This window comes from Rhea pennata, chromosome 3 (assembly GCF_028389875.1).
Source record: "Rhea pennata isolate bPtePen1 chromosome 3, bPtePen1.pri, whole genome shotgun sequence".
NCBI classification, from domain to species: Eukaryota; Metazoa; Chordata; class Aves; order Rheiformes; family Rheidae; genus Rhea; species Rhea pennata.
The window spans coordinates 35,717,284-35,740,984 of NC_084665.1; the positions used below are offsets into that span (position 1 = coordinate 35,717,284).

At 45.5% G+C, this 23,701-nt stretch overlaps 2 protein-coding genes across 5 annotated transcripts in view; one reads left to right on the top strand and one right to left on the bottom strand.

Moving 5' to 3' along the window:
- Window positions 1–473: 473 nt before the first annotated feature.
- CCDC167 (coiled-coil domain containing 167) lies at window positions 474–13,673 on the top strand. 2 transcript variants are annotated; one of them, XM_062571980.1, is made up of 4 exons: window positions 474–540; window positions 9,648–9,742; window positions 12,320–12,372; window positions 12,840–13,673. In XM_062571980.1, the coding sequence occupies exons 1-4, from the start codon at window positions 502–504 to the stop codon at window positions 12,941–12,943; spliced, it is 291 nt and encodes a 96-aa protein (XP_062427964.1). In that variant the 5' UTR covers window positions 474–501; the 3' UTR covers window positions 12,944–13,673. The 2 variants fall into 2 exon arrangements, with proteins under 2 accessions (XP_062427964.1, XP_062427963.1); XM_062571979.1 differs by lacking the exon at window positions 474–540 and adding an exon at window positions 1,382–1,469.
- A 475-nt stretch (window positions 13,674–14,148) lies between these two features.
- CMTR1 (cap methyltransferase 1) overlaps window positions 14,149–23,701 on the bottom strand; it is a 30,673-nt gene continuing 21,120 nt past the window's right edge. For all 3 annotated transcript variants that reach the window (XM_062571977.1, XM_062571978.1, XM_062571976.1), the window contains 8 exons: window positions 23,439–23,570; window positions 22,897–23,019; window positions 22,116–22,207; window positions 21,575–21,643; window positions 20,378–20,425; window positions 19,659–19,771; window positions 19,004–19,112; window positions 14,149–17,129 (listed from right to left, as the gene is read on the bottom strand). In XM_062571977.1, the coding sequence (XP_062427961.1) occupies window positions 16,997–17,129; window positions 19,004–19,112; window positions 19,659–19,771; window positions 20,378–20,425; window positions 21,575–21,643; window positions 22,116–22,207; window positions 22,897–23,019; window positions 23,439–23,570 (819 nt within the window). In that variant the 3' untranslated portion in view covers window positions 14,149–16,996. The remainder of the gene's footprint in view (window positions 17,130–19,003; window positions 19,113–19,658; window positions 19,772–20,377; window positions 20,426–21,574; window positions 21,644–22,115; window positions 22,208–22,896; window positions 23,020–23,438; window positions 23,571–23,701) is intronic.

Sequence of the window (23,701 nt, forward strand, 5' to 3'; positions counted from 1 at the left end):
GCCACACGTCCCAGGGCTGGTCTCTTCTTCCCCAACAGCCCCGTGGGGTCCCTAAACCACCCTGACAGCCACACGTAGCCACAACTGCCTGCTCCTGCGTCCACTGCATGCCTGCACCATCCCCCCTGCCACCTCCGCCCCAGGGCGGCCGGGCCGGGCCGGGACACGTTACCCTCTCCAGGGCGGGCACGGGGAGGCCAGGCTGGTGCCCGCTCCCAGCCCGGGGCAAGGGGCCATCGCCTCAGATGGTGCAGCCCGAACCCCTAGCGCGCCAAGACCGGCGCGGCGGCACCGCGAGCGGCACCGGGACCGGGACGAAGACCCTGCCGGGCCCACAGCCCTGCCCAGGGGCCGGGGCAGCAACGCCCCTACAAAGATGGCGGCCGCCCGAGAGACCAGCCCCTCACAAAGATGGCGCCGGCGGCGCGGACGTGGCCCCGGCTTGGCTGCGCGGGAGGCGCCGTGCGCATGCGCGGCTGCGCTGGGGGGGTGCCCGGCACCATGGGCAAGAAGCGAGAGGGGCTGAGTGTGGCCTGGGAGGTGAGGTGGTCTGGGGTGGGGGTGGCCTTGCTCTGGGGTGGGGTGGCCTTTCTCCAGGATGGGCTGGTTATGGGGTGACTGTAAGGTAGCTGTGCTCTGGGGGTCAGATAGCTGTGGGGTGGGGTGGCCTTGCAGTGGGGTGGGCTGGTTAGGGGGTGGCTGCACCCTGGGGCAGGGTGGCTGTTTCAGGCAGAAGCATTTCCCTGGAGCAGCGCTGGGAAGGGGGCTGCCCGGCCGGTGCCTGCCCCTCCGGTGGGGCAGGGACAGGCGTGGGGCAGAGCCCCGGGGCGCTGCCTGCTTTGCCCTCCAGCCGTGCTCCACGCCGCCAGGATTTGGCCCAGCTGCCACCTTTGGGTGTGGAGGCCCTTGGTGAGGCTCTGCTGGGACCAGCCTTTGCTGGGCTCCCCTGCATGTGGAAGGCACAGCGCTGAGCTTAACTGTGGCTGTGGCCGTTGTTTTGGTCTTATTAAAATTCCCTCTTCAGAGGCTGTGATATGTTGATTTAATAAAGCATCTGTTAATCGACAGAGTGCAGTACAGCCTTTACCTGATGTGAAACCAGGCACCACAAATCAGCCTGCTCTATGTCTGCCGTGAGCCTGGGACTGTTTCCGATGGTTAGCAGCTGCTCTCTAGTGTTCCTGAGAGACAGATTTGCTTCCTTGGGGAAGTGCTGGGTTCTTAGTCCCAAACATTTAACTGAGCAATCCATTTGATGCTTTTGCTTTTGCAGAACCTTTGAGAACATTAAGAGGCACTTGCCCACAGTGACCTCTATGGAGAGGCAGTTCAGCACGTGTTTTAGTGGAGGGTGTTGAAGTAAGCTCTTGCTCCATGCTAGCACATCCACACACAGCCCAGTCTTTGAGTGCTGTGATTAAATGAACAGTGTCCTGTGTTCAAGCTGTCTGTTGAGCAACTCTATAATAGTAAGTAAACCAGTATGCAAGGTGGAGGAGAGTGGCAATACATCACAAAAAGGAGAAAGGGTAGAGACTTGCTTTTAAAAGTATGTCTTCCTTCTAAAACTGTTTTTATTGTTACCCTTTGGTGTTTCATAATATTCAGAGGGGCAGGAGGCCTGCTGTCCTAGCAAGCTTTATTTAAGCCCTGTGTTTGTATTAACAAAGAGGGTACATTTGTTAAGGTCTCTCTGAAGCAGATTTCGTTCAGGCTCCTGCACTGACCGTTGCTATCTTGACTGTTATAGAGGAGGCAGGGGAAAGCCTGCAGTTCAGGTCTGCAGGTTGTAAATACTTTGGGAAGAATGGAAGCCAGAACCTTTCTGGTAGAAATGGGGCAGAACCAATGCAATGAATCTTGTTGATTACCTCTCTGTCCCCAAGTCTTTCAGGTGAACTTACACAAAACAAACAAATGCAGCTGGAACAGAAAGGCTAGGAAAAGGACCTGGGGCATGCCATATATGCTTCATGTGCCACTAATGAAAAATGTGAATGTCCTATTGTGCCCTATGAGTGGTAGTTTGGTTTATAGTAGTGTTATGCTCTACTTCATCTATTCGGGCCTTCATTGGAGAAGACGGACATTTCTGGGCACTCTAACCTAAATGTAGCAGTCAAAAGGAGTCCAGAGGGGAGTGTACTGACAGTCCAAGCTTTTCCTCACTAAGCCTAACAGAGATAATTGAAATAATGAATTTTTAGTTGTTTGTGGAGATGTGACAACCAAGGAGAGATGACATGGTAAAAAGCATGAGCCCTTCTCTGAGACCTCCTGATCACAGAATGAAAAGGGACTGGTTTTAGCTGCCACAGAAAATTATTGCAAATTATTTGGGAACTTCTGGTATCTTTAGATTTTTAAAAGTCATGACAGAACAAGCTACTTTTGAAAGGACTTCCCTTTTTTGGGAAGTATTCTAGGTGAAAAATTTAACGTCTCTAGAAAATAACTATTAAAAGATAAAATCCTTTCACTTGCAGTGAAGGGAAGAGTACTGAATGGAAATTGAGGAGGAAGAAAACAAAATCGCTTTAAGCCAGAGGAAGAGAAGTCTCTGTTTTAGGTATATCAAGTGTCAGCATGCTTGACAACCATGCTATTGGTTTCATAATTTAAACTTTCTTTCAGTTCTTTGTTACCTTCTGAGCTGTTATGATTGTAAAGAAAACTTTCCAAATAAGTCTTAATATGACATGATGCATGGCTGTCTCTAAAAGGCCTAATCGAGGCAGTGTCATGCTTGTTTAGGTAAAGTCATGCTAAATGAATGCAATTTTCTACATGGATGCTTATGTCTGTTTAAATCTACATATCACATTAGCTTGCACTTACAAATTACAGATGCAGTTAATATGACTTGGTTTAAACAGGTGTCTCTAAAATGTCTCTCTATAATGTTGTGGTAGTTTAAACTCATGCCATTTCTACTCTATATGTTTGTTGTCTTCTGACAAGTGGTCTCATTGACAATACTGAACTGTCCAGAACTTCCTTGATGAAATCCATCAGGAGAATGCCACAGAACTGACCAATGTCTTCCTAGTTTCAATGTAGTAAAATGGGAAAGAACTTAGTGACAAGGATGATTAAAGGTGTGGACAACTTGTGCAAGAAATGACTAAGTAGAGAACGTTCCTGTAAGCTTGAAAACAAATGACTGAAAGGGGATCTGATATAGGTCTATATTCTCTCTACGGTACTTGTGATTTTAAACAAAAAAAAAATGTTTGATGGATGTCTCTTCAGTGTGAAAATTCAGGTTATCAAATGAAACTAGCAGATGCAAACTGAAAGCAAAGCTGTGCCCTACCTTTAGAACTGAGTCTTGCAAGGGATGTTAAGGACAATAGGAAGGGCTTCTTCAAACACATCAGCAGCAAGAGGAGGACTAGGGAAAATGTGGGCCCACTACTGAATGGGGTGGGGGCCATGGTGACAAGGGATACAAAGAAGGCAGAATTACTGAATGCCTTCTTCGCTTCTGTCTTCACTGCTAAGGGCAGCCCTCAGGAATCCCGTAGCCTGGACATAAGGGGCAAAGTCTGGAGAAGGGAAGACTTTCCTTTGGTTGAGGAGGAAAGGATTAGAGACCTTCTGGGCAAGCTTGACATCCACAAATCCATGGGCCCGGATGGGATGCACCCATGGGGACTGAGGGAGCTGGCAGATGTTGTTGCCAGGCCACTCTCCCATCATTTTTGAAAGGTCATGGAGAACTGGAGAGGTGCCTGAGGATCGGAAGAAAGCCAATGTCACTCCAGTCTTCAAGAAGGGCAAGAAGGAGGAACCAGGCAACTGTAGCCTCACCTCCATCCCTGGAAAGGTGATGGAACAGCTCATTCTGGATGTCATCTCCAGACATATGGAGGAAAAGAGGGTGATCAGGAGTAGCCAGCATGGATTCGCCAAGGGGAAAGCCTGCTTAACCAACCTGATAGTCTTCTATGATGGAATGACTGGCTGGTAGATGAGGGGAGAGCAGTGGATGTTGTCTACCTTGACTTCATCAAGGCTTTTGACACTGTTTCTCATAACATCCTCCTACGTAAGCTCAGGAAGTGTGGGTTAGACGAGTGGACAGTGAGGTGGATTGAGAACTGGCTGAAAGGCAGAGCTCAGAGGGTCGTCATCAGTGGTGCGGAGTCTAGCTGGAGGCCTGTGGCTAGCAGAGTCCCCCAAGGGTCAGTATGGGGTCTGGTCTTGTTCAGCTTATTTATCAGTGACCTGGATGAAGGGACAGAGTGCCTCCTCAGCAAGTTTGCTGATGATGCAAAGCTGGGAGGAGTGGCTGATCCACCTGAGGACTGTGCTGCCATTCAGAGAGACCTGGACAGGCTGGAGAGTTGGGCAGAGAGGAACCTCATGAGGTTCAACAATGGCAAGTGCAGAGTGCTGCACCTAGGGAGGAATAACCCTAGGCACCAGTACAAGCTGGGGGCTGACCTACTGGAGAGCAGCCGTGCAGAGAAGGACCTGGGAGTGCTGGTGGATGACAAGTTGACTGTGAACCAACAATGTGCCCTTGTGGCCAGGAAGGCCTGAGGTGCATTAGGAAGACTGTTGCCAGCAGGTCAAGGGAGGTGATCCTGCTGCTCTGCTCAGCCCTGGGGAGGCCTCATCTCGAGTACTGCATCCAGTTCTGGGCTCCCCAGGACAAGAGAGACATGGAGCTACTGGAGAGAGTCCACAGTAGGGCTGCGAAGATGATCAGAGGACTGGAGCATCTGCCCTATGAGGAACGGCTGTGAGAGCTGGGCCTGTTTAGCCTGGGGAGGAGAAGACTGAGGGGGGATCTGATCAATGTGTACAAGTACCTGAAGGGAGGGTGTCAAGGGGACGGGGACAAACTCTTTTCAGTTGTCCCATGTGACAGGACAAGAGGCAATGGGCACAAACTGAAACACAGAAGTTCCACCTGAACGTGAGGGGGAATTTCTTCACTGTGAGAGTGACGGAGCACTGGACCAGGTTGCCCAGAGAAGTTGTGGAGTCTCCTTCTCTGGAGATCTTCAAGGCCCGCCTGGATGCAATCCTTTCTAACATGCTCTAGGTGACCCTGCTGAGCAGGGAGGTTGGACTAGATGATCTCCAGAGGTCCCTTCCAACCTTACTGATTCTGTGATTCTATGAAACCTTCCCATAACTTGTTACTATGATGTGAAACTCCTTGTCATGGGATGTTGTAGTCCATAAAAATACACTTGGGCTTAGGCAGCAGCTGAACATGTTAATGGAAGTTTTGGTTTGTTTGTTTGTTTGTTTTTTAAAAAAGTGGGTTATTAAATATGAGGAGAACACCTTGTACTCAGGCAGTCCTTGGCCTGCAAATGCTGAGTATGTATTTGGAGAAGGTATCGTTACATGTATTGCCTGAATTCTCCTTCTGACAGTAACTGATTAGTGTCTAGGCAAGAGTATTAAGAATATGGGGCAGAGGTGCATGTAGTCATTACTCAGTAAAGTTGTTGCAGAATTTTTCAAAATGCTGTGGATAGTGGTGTGTGGTCACATCTGTGTGACATCCTGCAATGCCTGTGATGCGAGCTGCTGACTGGATAGGCTATAAAGGAGAAGATGCAGACGGGATGCAGACCTCCCTCCTTTACCAAAACAGAGAGTGGATTTGCAAGGTTTATCTTAGACTTTGCTGACTGATCATCTTCTATTGTGTAGCAGCTTACTTGGCAAATATTTTCCAAGCATGCTGTGGGCACAGCATCTATGAGATGACGTATCAGTATGATTCTACAAGCATGGTGAAAATTGAAGCGAGTCTATTAAGCACAAGTTAGCATGTGATTTTAAAACTCATCTCTACTGGACTGATTTTAATAATCCAGACAAATTTGTGGATGTGAGAACCACTAATTCCCTCTTGAAAAGAACTGCTCAATTGTACTGGCAGGTGACAGGTAGGCATGAGGAGACTGTTCAACAAAGCTTTTTTTTTTTCTTTGCTCCCACCCTGTCAGTTGGCTTTGATCTGTTTTATGTGAGGGTCAAGAGACGAAAACCTCATTACCTAACGCTGCTGGATGTCAATGTATGTGTGATATGGCTCTTTGCCAGCATCTTAATTAGGGAATTCATAAAAGCAGAGGAAGAGTGCTAGTTCTTGAAAAGTGCTTTTAGCCTTTCTGCTGGAAAGCAAGTTTTTTAACAATTCATTATAAAATGAATTGAAAAGGATCCAGCTCAACTCTGTAAGCAAAGCTCCCTCTCCACCTCAGTGCTAGCCATTTTGGATTCCCTGTCCAAGATGATCCCAACAAATGAGATTTGTAATAAACATGTAAGATGGTTTGGACTGAAAGCCACTCTGTCTCTCTAGTTTGAAGAGGTCTCTAGATTCTGTGCAAGTGTTGTCAGAGTTTACTGAAAATGATTGTGCCTAGTCATCCCTTTTAGAGCAAGGGAGGCACTGTGTGTGTGTACAAGGCTGCTGGAACTTGATTTTCCAGAGTGGTTCATGGAGAGCAGAAGGGCAGCTCTGTATGCCCCGAGCTGTTATCTGGATTTTAAGCACCTGTTACACTTCCTTCTCTTAAAGGGCACTACTTGAAGATGTTGCTGTGAATAAAGTCTTTTATCCCTGCTATGGAGCAAGCTGACCTTGAAGAGTTGTAGTGCGAGCTTTCTACATGCTGAGGTTTAGCTCTGTCCCAGAGGACCATCTTCATGGAAAGTGTATTTGGGGAGGGGGGGAGGAAAGGCGGTGGAGACGAGTTTGGTCTTTGCATTAACATATCTTTTTAATGGCAATCTCAGCACAGTTGTGAATAAGTTGTGAAGTGCAGTAATGGTTCAGCATCCTGCTATGGAGCTCAGCTCCTCATTTTCATGCAGGGCTAGGTTTCTACCCCAGCTAACTTGTTAGCATGAGGGAGAGGTTTCCGTCCACAGTAAACGCAGGTGTGCAACTGCATCTAGGATTGCTCTCTCTTGGAGAGCTGCCCCTGGGGATTATGCCAAAGCTTTACAAGTTCCCTTGTGCTACAGCTTTACAGGCTATGGGGCCCCTAGGAGACTCCTTGGCAGCCCTAAGAATAAGCAGTAATTCTCAGGCAGGTTGCTTGGATTTCTCCCCTATGTTTATTTTCTCTTTCTCTATTTTCTTTTGCCTTGCACTGAAGAGTTGCTTGGATGGCTTAGCTGCTGAGAGAGACTCCTAGCATGTAGGAGCAGATCCCAGATCCCAAGTGAGGCAATGGCACTGGCATATCAGGATACTGCTCTGCCTATAGTTTGGGCTATTGTCTGGGGCTCTTTATGCCAATAAACCACCTCCCGAAGGCAGATAGTGTTTTCCATTCACTGTGCCTCAGTTTCCCTACTTTCAAATTAAAAAAAATCCTTCTGTATAATCCGCTAATGTCCCAGACCAGCCTGAAGAAAAGAAATAATGGGATTGTAGAGAAAAATATTTTTTTCCTTTAGCAATCAGTTCTTTATTCCTTGCAGTTGTTGTGATTATTTTCTGTTTCTTGTGCCTCCATCTTAGAAAAGCTGATGGTGCAGTTATAGGGCTTGTAGATAGTTAGTGAATTACTATTCTCTGGCAGGGGAGCCAAACTTTAGTTTTGATTTAAGAGCAGAAAAACAGTTGGAACTTTTAAAGTATTATGTGGAATCTGGAGGGCAGCAGAAAGTCAACAGAAAGTAATAGTATCAGCAGAGCTGGATAGAATATCCCCTTATTGTGTCTTATGAAAGTATGAGCAGAGAGAGTACTAATGAGAGCAACTGCAAACTGAGTGGGAGACCCAGCTCTGGAGAAGAGGGGAGGAATGCATTGACAAGGCTAGTTTAGTGGTGGGCTAGCAGCTGACTAACCAAAGTTCTTGTTAAATTGTATTATTTAATATGATTTTTAAATGCTGTCCTGGAAAAGGAATGATGCTTTGTAATAAATTCACTAGTTGAGGAGGAGCCAGGTAAGATGCTAAAGTACTTCCTGCTGTGTTTGTGAGGGTTTCCAATACATAAGGGAGCAGATACACACATGGTACGAACTCATGATGGAGATAATCTGTTCAGGAGGGCTGAGCTTTGAGATTGATTGAACGAGCATAATCTCTTCCACTCTGCGGCACTTGGCCATTAAATTAACTTGCTGATAAATGTGGTTGGAGCTGACTTGGGTGAAGCCCTTGGTTTGCCCTGAAGCAGACAGGATTGTGGTCAAATAATGCATCCTGCTGACGAGGAATGATGAGCGGCTGGGGTGAGTAATATTCTTAACTGGCAAACTGGCATAGCTGGATATGGAGGAGGACACCTATCGTCACCCTAAGTCAATGTGTTTCAGGTAACGTGTTTCAAAAAATAGCCCTGTCCCCAGCCAGGCAAACCCAAGCATTGCCAACCACAGATAGCCTCTCTCCCCTGTACGTTGGGTTAGGGGATGTGACTTGGTGCTGGTCCTTGGGCTCAGGGTGGGTTCCTGGTGATCTTGGGATGTCAGCAGCCTTGGCAGAGTTCTACAATGACTTTTAAACAAATGACTTTTAAAACTGCATTCTAGCAAGATGCAAAGATCTGAACCTTGTTTTATGTGCTCCTCTCCTTCCCCCCCGCCCCGCCCCTGATCTACTGTGATTCTTGCGGCGAGACAGTTCAGCTGGCTGAAGTGCTCTTTGCAGTCTACCTTGCTCTCCCCTTTCCCTCCCCTGTCCTGCTTATTTATAACTCTTGCCTGCTTTCCCTGAGCAGAAGGTCAGGTCTCAGAGCTTATCCCTAAAGCAGTATGAATTAGGGGTCAGGGCCTTTAATTTTATTTCCTGTGTCAGTCTTGCTGGGAACTTTCATGCTTTGGACTATCTCAGGTTGATGTCCAGGCAGCTGGTGTGTCATTTCACCTAGTTGCTTTAACCAGGACCCTGTCATCTCTTAGTTTCTGGCTTGTGAATGCTGCCACTATAGAGAGGCCATGCTGCCAGTAACTTTGCTGGGCTTGGCCTTGCTTGGAGGGTCAGACACAGCAGGAACATTGTGTAAGTAGCTGAAAAGAGAGGTCATTGCCACCTCAGGACATTAGGGCTGGTTTCTTTCAGGCTAGGATGTTGTATTCGTATTATATGATTAGTCCCACTGTTGCCCTGCTGGAAGCAAGCCTGAAAGATAAGGCTTTCCTTGTGATGCCTTACATTCTGTTTGCAGGACATAAAAGATGAATGATTCCCAGAACTGTTTGGCCATAGTAGGATTTCTTCTTGTGCAAAGACTCCCCACACCCAAGCCAGTAGATCAACTCTCTTATGCTTATCCAGAATTACCCCCTCTCCATCTCACAGGAAGATACTCCAGTGTGTGTGTGGGTGGGTGTAATTTGCCAGGAAGACAACCAATTTCTGCTGTGGCAAGATGTTGCTGCCAAAACTTGGTGCAAGCTGGAGGTGTGTAAGCAGGGTGGAGGCCATGGTGAATGTGTCTTAGGGATTTTCTGCAGAGTGCTGCAGAGACCTTTCTGTGCATCTTAGTGTTGTCTGTGTGTAGCTCAGGATCTTTCACCTCTGCAGGGCTTGCAGGTTTAGCTGTAGAGGTAAGAGGTGGAGTGGCTGGTCTGCCATCTTTCTCTTCTGAGCGGGGGTGGATCCATATCAACCAGGAGAAACAAAGAGGGGGACTGATGTGTTTTTCAGATCGATGGGCTGGAAGAGAAGCTGGCGCTCTGCAGACAGTGTGTGGAACAGGTGGATCTTAAACTGCGCAGGGAGAAGCTCAGCCCTGAAAGAAGGTATTGATGATCACCTACTTTCACAGCTATGGTTGTGGACTTCAGCTAGCTGCTAACACTGTGGTACTCAGCAAAGACTCTTGGATGGATGGGAAATTTGTGTGATTTCTCATGACAAGAATGTCTTCCCCCATCTCGGTGATTACTCAGGGAACTTACCTGTGTGAGAAGTTTAGCAACATAGAGAGCGAGCTGATCTTACAGACAGCCTCACTCAAACCTGCAGTACAGTACACCCAGCCAAGCTGTGCATGCACCTCCTAGATTATTTATAGAACTGGCTCCGGGCATGATAGGAAATAGTCCTGTAAGACAGGGAAAGATTCACTATATACTGCTACTCAAGTCTTGTGGGGGCTGCCTAAGCTGAGACGGGGAAGATGGATAGCAACCACTACTCAAGGCCAATTCCAGGCTGGGATGCATTTGGAAAAGGGTTGAGGGAAGTGACTCTAGCTATGCCTGTGTGGCAAATATGCCTGGGTGTAGGGATGCAATCATCTACTGCCTTTCTTTGGGAGAGGGAAGAGGGACAATTCCTCTGAGATCTGTTGCTGACATAGAACAGGCAACTGTAGTCTGAGCTGAGATTCAAGCAAGGACTTTAATCTGGACTCTTTTTAGGAGACACAGGCAGAACCTGACATCTCTCTGGAGTGTGAAGCAAGAAACAAGTCTTCAATCCTTAACAGAGTGCAAAAGCCAGGGCTTCCCCCCCCCCAGCTGCAATCCCTAAACTGGTTCTCAAATCTGTGAGCTTGAGGACATGCCTTTCTTCCATTCATCGACATCATATTTCTCTGCTCCTATTAAAGAGTCTGGAAAGCTCAGTTGTAGGCCCAGGAAGGGAGCAGTCTTGTTGGTTCCTGTTTTCTGCTCTACAGGAGCATGTCCTATAGAACCCAGTTAGAAATGGCCCTAGCAGTGACTCATACACTGAGACTTTCCAGCCTCAACTTATGTTACTTTGTTCTCCATCTGCCATTCCTTGAGCCAGCCCCTTGCTTTCTTTTCTCCTCCAGTAATGGAGGACAGTAATTTGGACAGAGCTCTATCTCCTTTCCCTCATCTCTAGCTCCACATCTCACCAGTCCTTTACCTAGGCCTAAATTTGTCCCCTTGTGTTACTGTCTGGAGTCTCTACTGCTGGCCAGCCAACCAGCTTCCTGTTGCAATAACTAACCAGAATGGAACATACCCATATGATCATATCATCATATATATCATTTAGATCAGAGAATTAGGATTTGGGAATTCCTAGGGCCTTTTGCATGCAGATGGAAAGAGAAATACCTGATTCCAGATTATTCCCAAACCATGGAAGGAAGTCCTTGTCCACTGATCAGACTCATTGATCCAGTATTACACAAAGGAGAACTCTGCTTTTGTATTTTGAAGTTCAATTATCACATTTTCTTCCTTGCCTTCCCCATGAACCCAAAGCCCCCTCCCTCTAGATTCACAGTAAGCTGGGCTGGGAGTCCTTGAGCCCTGCACATTTTGCCATGTTTAATAGTCTCAGTTCCTGAGTGCCGAAGTTCTCAAACTCTCTTCCCTTGACCTGCTTCCAAAGGCAAGTTTCTAAGCAGCACCTCAATGATGTTGGCAAATCCCTCTTCTCACTTCCTCCTAGGTTGCACTCTGCATTTTTTCTCTCATGGTTGTCTCTTAAGAGCTTTTCCTCTTCTGCTGCTAATGTACCCTACTTTCCTGCTGCCTGTCACTTAACCAGCTGTATGCTTAGGTTTGGATTTCTTTCCATTACAGGTTCTTGCTTTACTCCAAGGGGAACAAACTCTGCTACTCTTACTGCCTTCCCTGTAATATTACCATCTGCTGAACAGGGAGATAATTTATTACTGAATGTTTGTTTGTACGTACACAGTCTGAAAGGAGTGACAGTGTCCTCATTGCTGTAATGGTGCTGCTTTCAGGCAATTTAGTTTGCTTTTATATTTTAAACTGTGTATTAATTAATCATCTTATGCAGTTGAAGACACAAGGCTGGGTAAGTGGTGGTGCTGGCTTGATTTACTTCTTATCCCGATTCTTCAGGTTAACTATTTTAGCACTAGGCCTGGGTTCAGTTTGTCTCCCCAAGTTGAGGAATTTGTATAAATTAGGTATCAGCTGAGGAAAGAGATCTCAGCTTGAATGGGGCAGAAGAGTTATAGTCTTTCAGCACTGAGCCAAGATGTGGTGGAAGAGCAGGATCCAGCAGAGACCTTGTATGGACCCTGCCCTGTCCCATACCTATTGCAGAACTTCTTTCTCCACCTGGGGGAACATGATGAAGGGGTCTGTCAGTCAGAGATCCCCCTATAGCCTGCTTGCATACAGTGGCACTGTCCTGTAATGAGAAAATTTTTTTTTTTGCCAAAGCCACGTCATTTAACTGCTGCATTTCTCCTGCTCAGCTGGGGGTTTCCAGACTGTCGCCTCTTTGCAATGAAGGGTAAGGGGATCACTCTGTGAGCACCTATCCCTGCTGGTAGGGCAGAGTTTCTCTTCCATCATATACGTGGAGAAATAGGCTGTGTTGTGCTCGCAGCTAATGAACTCCTCTTCTCCTTACAGAAGGTCACTGGAGAGAGAAAGAAACTTACTAATGACCAAAGCTGACAACTATGGTAAGAACTTCATTAAAAATGGCCCCTCAGGGTTGGATGGGATCAGTGCTGCAGCCTAGCTTTCTGGTCAAGCTCCTGCCAGCTCTGACTTCTGCCTTTGAACCTGAGCTCAAATAAACAGGGCAAAAGTGAGGGAAATCAAGTCAGCATTTTATAAAAGGAATCCAGATCCTCTGTACTCCTCCTGAGTTGAAAAAAAAAAAAGTAGGTATCAGCTGACAGAGGGGGAGGGGGCAGAGGTAAGAGGTCTTGCTGGTCTACCTCCTGCAATTATCAGCTTTGCCTACTGATCCCAAGAGAACAGCCCCTGGTTGAGGTAGTCTTGTTTATCTATAGATAGAAGAAGAAGAAAAAAACAAAAAAAACCACCTCTCCTTTCAAAGCTTTTTTTTTTTGTTTGTTTGTTTGTTTGTGCTGAAGCTACAAGCAAGGCTTTATTTTTGTTTTGTTTTTTGTGTGTTTCCCAGAGAAAGAACTGAGCGTGCTTCGTAAGGAAAATCGCAAGAATGCTGCTCTTGCTGTGGCCATGGGGTTACTAATTGCTCTTATTTATGCCTGCTGGACAATGTGATTGCACTCCAGAATTCTCCCTGCTAATCAGATGACTCTCCTGCAAGGAGCTCTTCATTCTCTCACCAATGTGCCTCCTTCCTATGGGTATGAATGAGCATTTCACATTGCTATTCTTGTTTGTCCTCCCCAAGCCTCACTGTGGGGATGCTTTCTCTCCAAGAACTGAGGGTTTGGGAGGCAAACTAGAAATCAAAGCACACTTGTGATCAGAAAGAGCATCAAGCAGGGATCAAGGTGGAGCCCTCTTACCCAATAGGCAATCAAGACCCTCCTGGCTGATGCAGGAAGGCAGTACATTCTCCCTTTTAAAGACCTCTCTGGGCCACCTTCTTGGTTGCTGTGCCTCAGCAATAAGCTGAAGAGATCAATCTCTCTGGATCAAAAGGGAAACCCGAGTATTGTGCATTCGAAAGCATATATATCCCCTGAGCCGATGCTAAAGAGAGCCTTTCTTCCTCCACACAAACTTACAGGACTAAAGGAGTCCTACCTTCACAAAATCAGATGGGAGGTGGGTATCTCTCTCCCTCTGTCTCCGCAAACAGGTAGCAGACAACTTGATCTTGGTGCTTGGACTTTGAAAGATCTGCCTACCTCTCAGGTACATCAGAGCCTGTTAACCCTTCTGTGCCTCCAAGAATCAGCACTTGCATAAAAGTTTCCTATCAACTCCAAGATATGAAGTCCCTCTGTAGGGTTTTAAATAAATAAAGTAGTTAGACCTGGTAGCTTCCCACTTTCTTTTTCTTCTCTCTCCCTATTCTCCCCTCACCTCTGTATTTTGTAAGAGGTTTCTCAGCCACTCTGTTCTTGTCCTACCACCATCTTACTGGCATGCAGTCCATCCCAGTAAGCCTAGAGAAGACAGGGTACTTGATATTCCTGGGTGGCAGGTCTCAGTAGTGGGCTATTGGCTTATTATGGCCTGGAATCTGCTTGAGCATTTACTGTTGTGTGTGCTTCCTTTGAGTGGAAAAGCAGCCTAGTGTAAGGCAGAGGAGTGCCAGAGGCTGTAGAGTGCCTTGCATTCCCTTCATTCTGATCCAGTAACATACAAAGGGGAGCCCTGAGGAAGCTCTTACTTGTTGGGAAAGCCTTGTAAGAAAGGACTACCTTCAAAATTTAACTACGCAAGGCATTTCTCTCCCCACACTAACACAAACTTCTGGCTAAGATTTGCGGGAAACAAAATAAACAAGCACCTTTATGAACTAAAGGGGCTGTATTGATAATAGAGAGAGCAAAAGCAGAAAAGTCAACACAAAATGATACATGGCCAATACATTGTGCAATTAACGTACGTAAACATTCCCTTCAGCAAAACCTTTCTCAGCCCCCTTCCCAGCATGCTCCCTCCATATTCAGCCTGCAGCAAGGAAGCAAGTAGCTTGGTAGCTCATACTGCCTTTTTGAAAGGGAGTTGAGACTTAAGGTTCAGTGCATCAAAAAATAAAAATAAAAGCAAATTAAAATTAAGAAGAGCTAGAGACAACAGGGCAAATAGGAAGCATCTGTTCATAAAAGCTAGCCTGCAGGCAAAATAGGTTTCTTTGGTGCCCTCCAATGCCCACACTTACTATGGTATACTCCCTAGTTACCCTCCTGTTTGCCAGTCCAAAGGGGAGACCAAAGCCCTGAGTGGAGGACAAAACATTTAGCAAAGGAGCCTGGTAAAGGGAGCAGCTTGCTTTGCTGGCATTATAATAGCCTCAAGGCAGTCAGCAGAAGTGCCCAAACTCAAATTACTGATTTAAAAAGCCAACTGTACACAGGCCTGAAAACCACACAGCTGGAGGTGCTTTATTGCCCACTGGGAGAAGTTCCTCCCTGTCCTTCATGGAAGTGCCTTTGCTAAAACTGCCAGTGTCAGGGTCTTGTCCTCTGAGGAGGAGGCTACAGTGTCTCATGTTCTGCTAGAGCTTGAGAGCACAGGGGGTTGCAGTTCAGCAACAGCACATGATACCACAGCTGCTTGGGTAGACCTACCTGTGTCTGGGGATTAATAATTATCAAGAGGAGGAGGGAGGAGGAAACAAAACAAAACAAAACAAAAAAAAAAAAAAAAAAAAAAAAAAAAGAAAAAAAAAACAACTTTGGCTCACTTCACTACTTTTTGGCTGGAGTTTGAACAGAAATAGAATACCTCTTCTGCGCAATATTCAGGGCTACCAATTTGTAACCTAACCTTTCACTGGCACCCAGCTTTACCTTCTCCAGTTTCCACACACCAACAGACCACGCCAGCTTCTGTGCTGCTCCCCTAGAGAACTAATGCACAGGTACATGGACACAATTTGTTTGTGAAGACATGGAAGTGCTCCAAGCTCAGAGAGCAGAGCCCACTCACATTGACAGGATGACATTCAGTGTGTGCAGAGTCAGCACAAAAACTATGCATAACATCGAACATTAGAGAGTAAAGGTGGGACTTCACAACATTCTGGTTTTGATCAGGCCTCTTTGTGAGGGGCACAATGCAGCCATGCACCTGTACTCTTGCAAGAGCCAAACCTTCTGTGTCTCATTAATACCCAGCTTGTTCAAATCCTACATGTGAAGATAGGGGAAAAGAAAGAAGAATCTAAACAACTACTACAGTTTCTGGGAAAACTATAGTTTTCTTTAAGGCACAGTTCAGGCAACCCCTAAATAAGTTTCCTCCCTACTGCCAACCTGTGTTTAAGAGGTGGGGATGGGGAAGGTAGCAACTTCACTGTCTTGCCCAAAGCAGTCAACTGTGTGTTATCTTCTGATTTATACGGAAGACCTGGCAAAAGCCACATGGAAGCCAGAAGTGAAGGTAAAACATGCAACAGAAGACAATTGAGCCCAGCACAGAAGTGCATGAAGAAGTCTGTTGACACATAATCATGTTGAGAGTCATGGCTCTGTGTCTTCACACTCCAGATGCAGCTCCAGGGTCAGATCAGACATGGAGGGTTTCAAAGACCACTCTGACATTTAAAAAGGAAAGTCTAATATCATTTCCAGTGGATATACTCAGGTGATAGGATTTCTTCTTAATAACCAACAAGGTCAAAAGTCAAGATCTCACTTCATCAAAGCCCTAGGTCTCTAGTTAAAGTCAGATGTTCCCATCATTTCCTCTAAAGATCTCCAGTGTCACAAACTTCTTGCATCTTCCCTCCCACATCTGCTTTCCTCCCTGAAGAAACGGGTAACAGTACCAAGTACTGAGTACCAAGAAAATCAAAGCACTTTGGTCTCAGAAGTACCATGAGGCTTAGACATGTTCACAAGTTAACACCAGGCTGGTGGCTCAGGGTCAGTCATGGACTTGGAGAGGGGAAGTCCTTGTCACAACAGCTTCTAGAGGTCTGAGAAGACCCTGACACCCTACATATCAAAATCACGCCAGGAACTCTGCTTTTATCACCTGGATTGGCTTTTGTTCACCAGGATACCATCACATAGGAATTGCCAGTGGTCAGCCAAGTGCCTTGACAGCGTAAGTGCTGGAGACACCAACAAGAATACATACTTGTGTCCCAAAGCTAGCATTCCCTAATGAGTTATACCCACCACTGGGTAGCAAATGCCCTTGACAAGGCCAAGGATACAGACAGCTGCAAGAAACAACACAGGGTGCTCAAATGTGCTGTTCCCCAGCTCTATCACCATTCTCTGCTCCTTCCCACACTGCCAAGGAAGAACATCACCTCCGGAGAGTTCTGGTACACAGAGCTCCACAAACCTAGCTGAATGTTTGAACAGGAACAAGGAAAGCTGCCAGCCCCTTGGCCTTATGCATGCAGTAGGTCAGGACAAAAGAGCATTAGGCCTTAGCTCCAGGAGTCTCCATGGGTACTCCTGCAGCAGGCACTACCTGAACCACACACTTACATACACGGCTATCCCAGGCTAGAGCTTTGTCCTATGCCTTCTGCATTACCACCCCTGGTTAGACCATCTCCAGGAGATCAGCTCTGGAGAAGACCAGGGCCAAGTTGTGGAGTCTCTTCAGTCCAGCCAGTCCTGAAGAATCCAAGCGAGGCTCAGCACCCCCCTACACCCCTCCTGAGTGCAGAGGTCAGGGGTAGTGTGCCTGGATGAAAGACAGGACATCATCCTTCGACAGCTTCTCTGGATCTTGCCTTTTCTGAGAGTCATGCACTTTGACACCTTCCCCCCACTCCCAGAAGAGGCGGCTGTAATGGCAGACACTGTGGGCAGAGAGGAGAACAACATTAGTGTGGCAAAGGGAAGGAAATAGGAAAACACTGTCATAGCCCCGAAGCGCATTACAAAGATGCCCTGACAATGACAACTTTGACCAGAAGGCCATTACATTCATTCACCTGAAAAGCTCTAGAGTTTTTAAGGTACAAAAACTTCCAGGCCTAAGAGATTTCCATAGAAACAAACAAGCTGCATTCAAGATGGTCAGTTTAGTATTTGCTAGAAGGAAACAGGTCATTAGGGAAAACCTTCCTCCCTTTCCACAAAGGTTTTCAGAAGATGAAATTCAGAGAATGTTATTGCAATGAAAAGACCTTAATGAAGAACTTAGAAAGTCTGACAACAGCAACAAGCTGCAATCTGATCACTTACTCACCATAAACTTTAACTAGAGTCCAGTAATACCTGTCTTATGAAGCTTAGCAAATGAACAGAATTTCATGCTGTACAAAAAGCACCTGGGATAACCCTTTCTTTCCCCAAACAATCTGACCAGGCCCCACTTGGCTGATGAGACTTTGGTCATATAACACCATTTCTCACTCCATCCATCAAGCATGGCCTTCCCTCAGTGCATCAGCATAGTCCCATCCCTAATGAAAACAGAGCTGCTAATTATTGCTACTGACACAGCAGCCTTTAGTTTTGTACAATTACTGATGCTTAATATTCACATAGCTTATTTAGTGCTACTGTTCTAACAAAGCAGTATTAGCAAAGTGACAAGAGCACATGTCAATGGCTAATTGCACACACATTAGTACTCACTAATGACAATAGAATACATCCCTTCTAGAGTCCCACACAAACCTTCCCCATCCTCATCCATTCACGCTGGTCTACTTTTGAGAAGAGTGTACAGGCAGAACTAACCCCATCCTAAGGCATGGAGGAAACAAGCACCATGTGCCACTACTTTTGTAGTTCTCTTCTTCTATTTAGCTGGTTAAAGGAAGCTTACAGATTCTTCAGATCACTTCTTTAAGCTAGAGAAGGAGATTCAGAGTGGGAGATCAGCACCCCTATTTCACATGAACATCTCCTTCAGAGGCACAGTCAGGGAGGGAAGAAAAGGAGGCGGGGGGGAAAAACAATCTTTGGAGACCACCTGAGGCAAGGTGTCCAGAACATCTCCACTCAGGAACACTAGGCTGCTAAATGGACTCAGAACTTGCTGTCCTTCAGTGGCCTTGGCCTAGCACACGATAGATAGAGATTGGTTTCAGCAGCCGCAGTGTTAATGACTGTCTAATGACCATCCTTCCTCATCCTCTCCTAAGGAACTGCTGCTACTTTTTTCCTCACTTTCTCAGCTCCCAGCTAGCTATAGCTTATTCCAGAGCCTAGCCTAAATGAACTGAGATTTGCTTTTAAGTTAGCAACTTCCAACCAAGCATCTTAAGACACTTTACAGTTGCCAGACTCAACTTCCTTTTCTGTGGGTGCAGGGAGGCTCAATAACTTGCTACAGATAGGGAAATGAAAACGGAAATGGAAGTTGTGAGAAGGTGCGTTACTCATAGCAACCAATGGCAAAATCCATCAGAAATCAGCAGTGTCCTAAAACTCCAAGAAGATAGCAGCTTCTGCAGCACACTCTGCTGGTGACCAAGCTGTGCTTGCACTGAAAACGATTGCAAGAACAGAGTGCAGCCAGCCTGGACTCCCTTCCAAGTCCTCAGAAAAAAGGTCTAGAGAAGCACCGACAGTCGAGTTTTTCCATCACTTGACAATACTACCTTAAGACCTAAGCACTGGTCTGTTGGTGAGAAAGAGGCAGTATACATGGGATACTGGAACCCTTGTGAAATATCCTTCCGTAGCCTCAGCTCTGGCAAATACTGGGGCTTGTACTCACTGAAAGGGTGCAATGGATTCAGAAGGGAGATCATATGTTGAATTCTTTGTTATCTTGTTGAAGAAGAATTTCCTCCTGGATTTTTTGCTGTATGCCATTGTCCAGGGATCTTGGGAAAAAAACACAGGCACAAGATAGAAAATGGAATGGGGGGAGGGGAGGGAAGCACACCATAAACACATATAATGAGAGCAGGAAGGAGCAATCTGTAAGAATATATTGTGATCCCTCTCTTTTTCCTTTTCCTTTCCCTCTCCACCAAAGGACCTGCTTTGCAAGCTGTTCTCTATTCACTAAGAAAATTCCCTACTCCCTGCATTTAAGGGACATTTAAGTAGGATATTTTCATTTACTATTATTTTGGGAAATACCTTCTTGGTGAAGGAATATGAACTCAAAAATGTCATGAGTCATGTAAACAAATGGAATTCCCCATACAGTAACTAATCAAACCACAATAGAAAAACTTACCACAAAAAAATCTAAATCTTATCCCAATCCAAGTTACCCTCATTTCAAACACATGAAACCAGTCTCTAGCTACTGAATACTCCCATTAATTTTTATCAAGTTACAACAAGAGCAAGTCTGGTCACTACTTTTCACTTGAAAATAAGGAGAACAGGAAAATGAGAGCAGGAGACTCTCTTCCTACCATTCACAGTCCGTACGATGTATAGTCCCGTGGGCACAAAGTGCCGGTCATCTCGGCCTGTGTAGGATAGCCGGGGCATTCCCCCAGAACTCTTGATGACTTTCATCTCTAACCTGAATGTTGAGAGAAGGCAGTGAAAGAGATTGCCAAACACAGCATCTCTTGTTTCTTCCTTCACTGTCATCTTACACACAAAATGCACCTGCACGCTCTCACAAGAGTGTCACAGTGAAAACTGACAGCACTGCATATGACAGGACAAATTAACGCATCTCTAGACAACTCATACTTTAAAAAGCTAGAAATCTCCATATAAACAGGCAGAAAGTCAAGTGGTGCAATGAAGGATCTGTGATGATTTACCATACTTGATCCAAATGAGGCTGCCATTTCAGGTACAAACTCTTAATCTTTCAAGCCACTGGCACTTCTGTACACAAACTCAAGTGAAGCTTTCTTCTCTCATACATCAAGGGAAAAGACAAAGAATCCCTGGTGACAAGAGCTAAAAAAGATACTGCTCCTGCTACTGCTAAGCATACTGGTCACATCTGTGCATTAGAATTCAGCAGGATGATTCTTTGAACCAAACACCTCACAAACAGCAGCTATCAGCTGTAAAATCTCTTACCCCAGGGACCCACAAGCATATCCCTCCCACTCTTGTGGCTGAAGTCTTCAGTATGCCCTGAAGTGTCTCCTTTGTGCTGGTCACTTACCTCACAAAAATCTTCTCCATCTCCTCCAATCTGTACACTTCCTTCACTCTGGAAAAGCAAAAGCATGATGGTTAAAGAGTCTGAATTGTCCTCCTTTTCTCTCCTAGCTACTGGGAGCAGCCAAATACGTTTTGTACAGCATAAGGTGGTCAAGCTTGACTAAGATTCACCTTCCTCCTCAGTCTTATGCCCCAGTGCCTTGCTTCTCCTGACTTGAGAAAACCTGACACCTGCACACTCACAGCTGAGTTGCTGTAAGCAGTATACAAATGTCCTCACAGCTAAAGAAGCTCCATATTTTTACTCAGGCTAAGTATAGAGAAGAAGAACAGTCTAAGCCAATCACTTTTTGCTTTCTCACAAGGTAAATCCATCTAGATCAGCCCCAGACAGGAGATACAGTTCTGGCTTTGGCACGCTGGCCTCACAGTAAAACTAAACAGCCTAATCTTTGCCGTGATTATCCTCAGGGATACCTCAAACTCATTAGTAACCCTGAGGTATAAAAACACAGCTTTTTTTTTTTTTTTATGATAAAAGATAAGTTGGAATCATCATTCAATGATCATGTCAATCTGCTTTTATTTTTATTGTTCTGAGACACACAAAGATAATCAGAAAATTTCAAAAACACTGCCTCTGACCAGAGCTTATCTCACGACATCACAGCACTTCTAGCTAGACTGATAGTCTTCTGAGATGAAAACTATTTTGTATGCAATATCTACCTGATATCCACCAGAACAATGCTCTGATATTCCATCACAGTAGAAATAACAGGATGAAAAGTCAGAAGGCAACCAAAGCTGAAGCCTCTTGTCAGAACTTTCTTGGGATTATAACTAAAGCCTTCTCCTCAGATTAACTCTTTGGAGATTGCAATTTCTAAAGAGAACTTCATTTATCTACTAAGAATAATTAAGCTAACTGGGTGCTAGAGCTACTATAGCATGCATTTGAGACTGACATCAGCCACTGCATCTCTGATGAAGGTATGATTGCCTGATACCTGAAAAGAGGGGAAAACGCCTCTATAAACATTATCTAAGACACCTAAAGGCTCTTTAGCCTCTTCCCAGTGAAGAGGCTGAAATTCATTGTTCTGTTACAAAGTTCAACTCCTTCAGCTCCTCGTCTTTATCCTTGAATATGCTGAGACCAAAGCATTACAGGCTGAGGGAAGGAGTCACCACTCACCGAACAGGGTTCATATCTGGCCGGCTAGGTTTAGAAACAGCTTTGACAAACTTCTCCGCAAGTTGAATCCTGAAACAAAATGGAAAGAGAATCCTGCAGTTTAAGGTAATGGATCCAGCCAAACAACTGATACACCCTCATACATGCAGATACACTGACCCTACCAGGAATCAAAAGGGTATTGAACAACATCTTTCTCACCCTGCCCCCCGCCCCATTCAGTGCCCAGTGAAAATGGTTATTATTCAGTAAAAATAGGTTTCCGTAGCTCCTCCACAAACTCATGTGCTGCTGAATACATTACATTCATACATCAACAGGAAAGCAGGACTGACAGAGACATCATGCCTCTGAGGAAGGAAATAACGAGGTTCCTCCCTTCTCAGCCAGTCACCAGCTATGTTCATTCATATTCCCAGGATGATCAGTTCATCCAGACTCTGCCTGACTCACCTCAGACCCCAGGAAACTAGGCCTGCCCTAATACACAGAGAAGGTACAGAAGCTCCACAAGAAAGAAGCTTCTCCAGAGCCTACATACCTCTGGTTGAAGTGCTGCTTTCGAACATCATTGCCATTTAGCACCAAGACATCCAGGATGTGGATGGCACTGATTTTTCGCTGGGCTTTCCCCTAGGAGGGCAATACAGAGACTTACTGCTCAGACTGTCCATTGCTATTTCAGTTTTGTTTTGTAGTCCACTTTTTGTCAGCATATTATTCTCTTCTAGCAAGAAAGCACTTCTTCAGATATTAGAAGTACAGCAAATTCCCTCCAGTCAGTGGTACAGTAACGTGCCATCCATCCTTCAAGAACCGCTGTGGTTCATCTACACAGTTGCAGCTCAGGGGAGGCAAAGACAACAGGGCCACAAGTGCCTGAAGGAGCAGTCACCATCTCCCCAGAACAACTGCCTCATCAGGTACCTCAGTACAAAACAGTGCAGTGTACCATCATCACCTGAGGTGCCAGAGGACAGTAAACACCCCAGCAGCAACGCCTTATGCTCCAGGATCTTTTCCTAAAGCCTGCAATCGCTACCTAGCAGTTATGCACCCAAAAAGTCACAGAACACATTAACTTTTGTTAACAATACCATCTCTTGCTGCACTTAGGACAAAAGCAAGTCATCTCCAAAGCAAGTTTAAAATTATGTTTAAAATCATCTCTATAGCCCTAGCTAATAATCAAAAATGGTTTCATACACAGAAATGTTGTACCTGCACAAATGGAACAATTATTCTGCAGTACCCTACACAGAATGAGTGAAACTGTTGATTACATTGTCAGATCCTTGGTGAGGCAGAGAGTTACTTCCTACCTCTCCTTTCAGTTCATGAACAATCTCCACAGAGAGAAGAGTATCTCGTGGCAGCTCAGTTTTCAAGTCCAGCTTTGTCCAGCGATCTGACTGGCGACCATCCCAGGTGTAGATCTGTGATTTCTGTGTGCAGAAGGCAGTCAGATTCAGCCAAGGTTTCATGGAAGGAGTAGAGGAGGAGAGAGCTCCAATTTTAAAATTAAATCTGGAGCAGACTTTCTTGTCCTAGGCTGTCAGAGGTAGTTTCTTTGTGGGAAGTTTTAAGGAAGAACTTTAATCTCTACACTAAAGGAGCAAAACCTTTATTCTGATCTGTCAGTGACTTTTCATACCCAGAATCAGAAAGAGAGATTTTTTAAAAGGACACTAAAGACAATTAGAGGCACTAGTGAGCATACAGCTCTCCCTATAGGCTGGGATTAGAAAAACAGAGTTAATTAGTTTGAAAAGCAGTGAGGGATGGATCTGCAAGGCAGAATAATAGCACTGAAATGAACCACCAAAACTGCCTGCTGTGAAGTCTGACTGTTCTCAGCACTTACCCCTAGCCCCAAGAGAAACTTCTGCTCACTTCCAGACACCATACACCGGTAATCTAACACTTGGCGGATCTTTTCCAGTGTACTGGAATTGAGAGGAGTAGGCTTGTAACTGAAGATATCAATATCTGTGTCCTGAAGAGCAAAGTATGGGAGAAGCAAGTTAGACACAGTCCAATAACAAGTAGATAAATGGAATTTCTACATAAACTGATAATACAGGTCTAGCTTCTTCATCTCAATTTCTACAGCAAAAAGGTCTATTT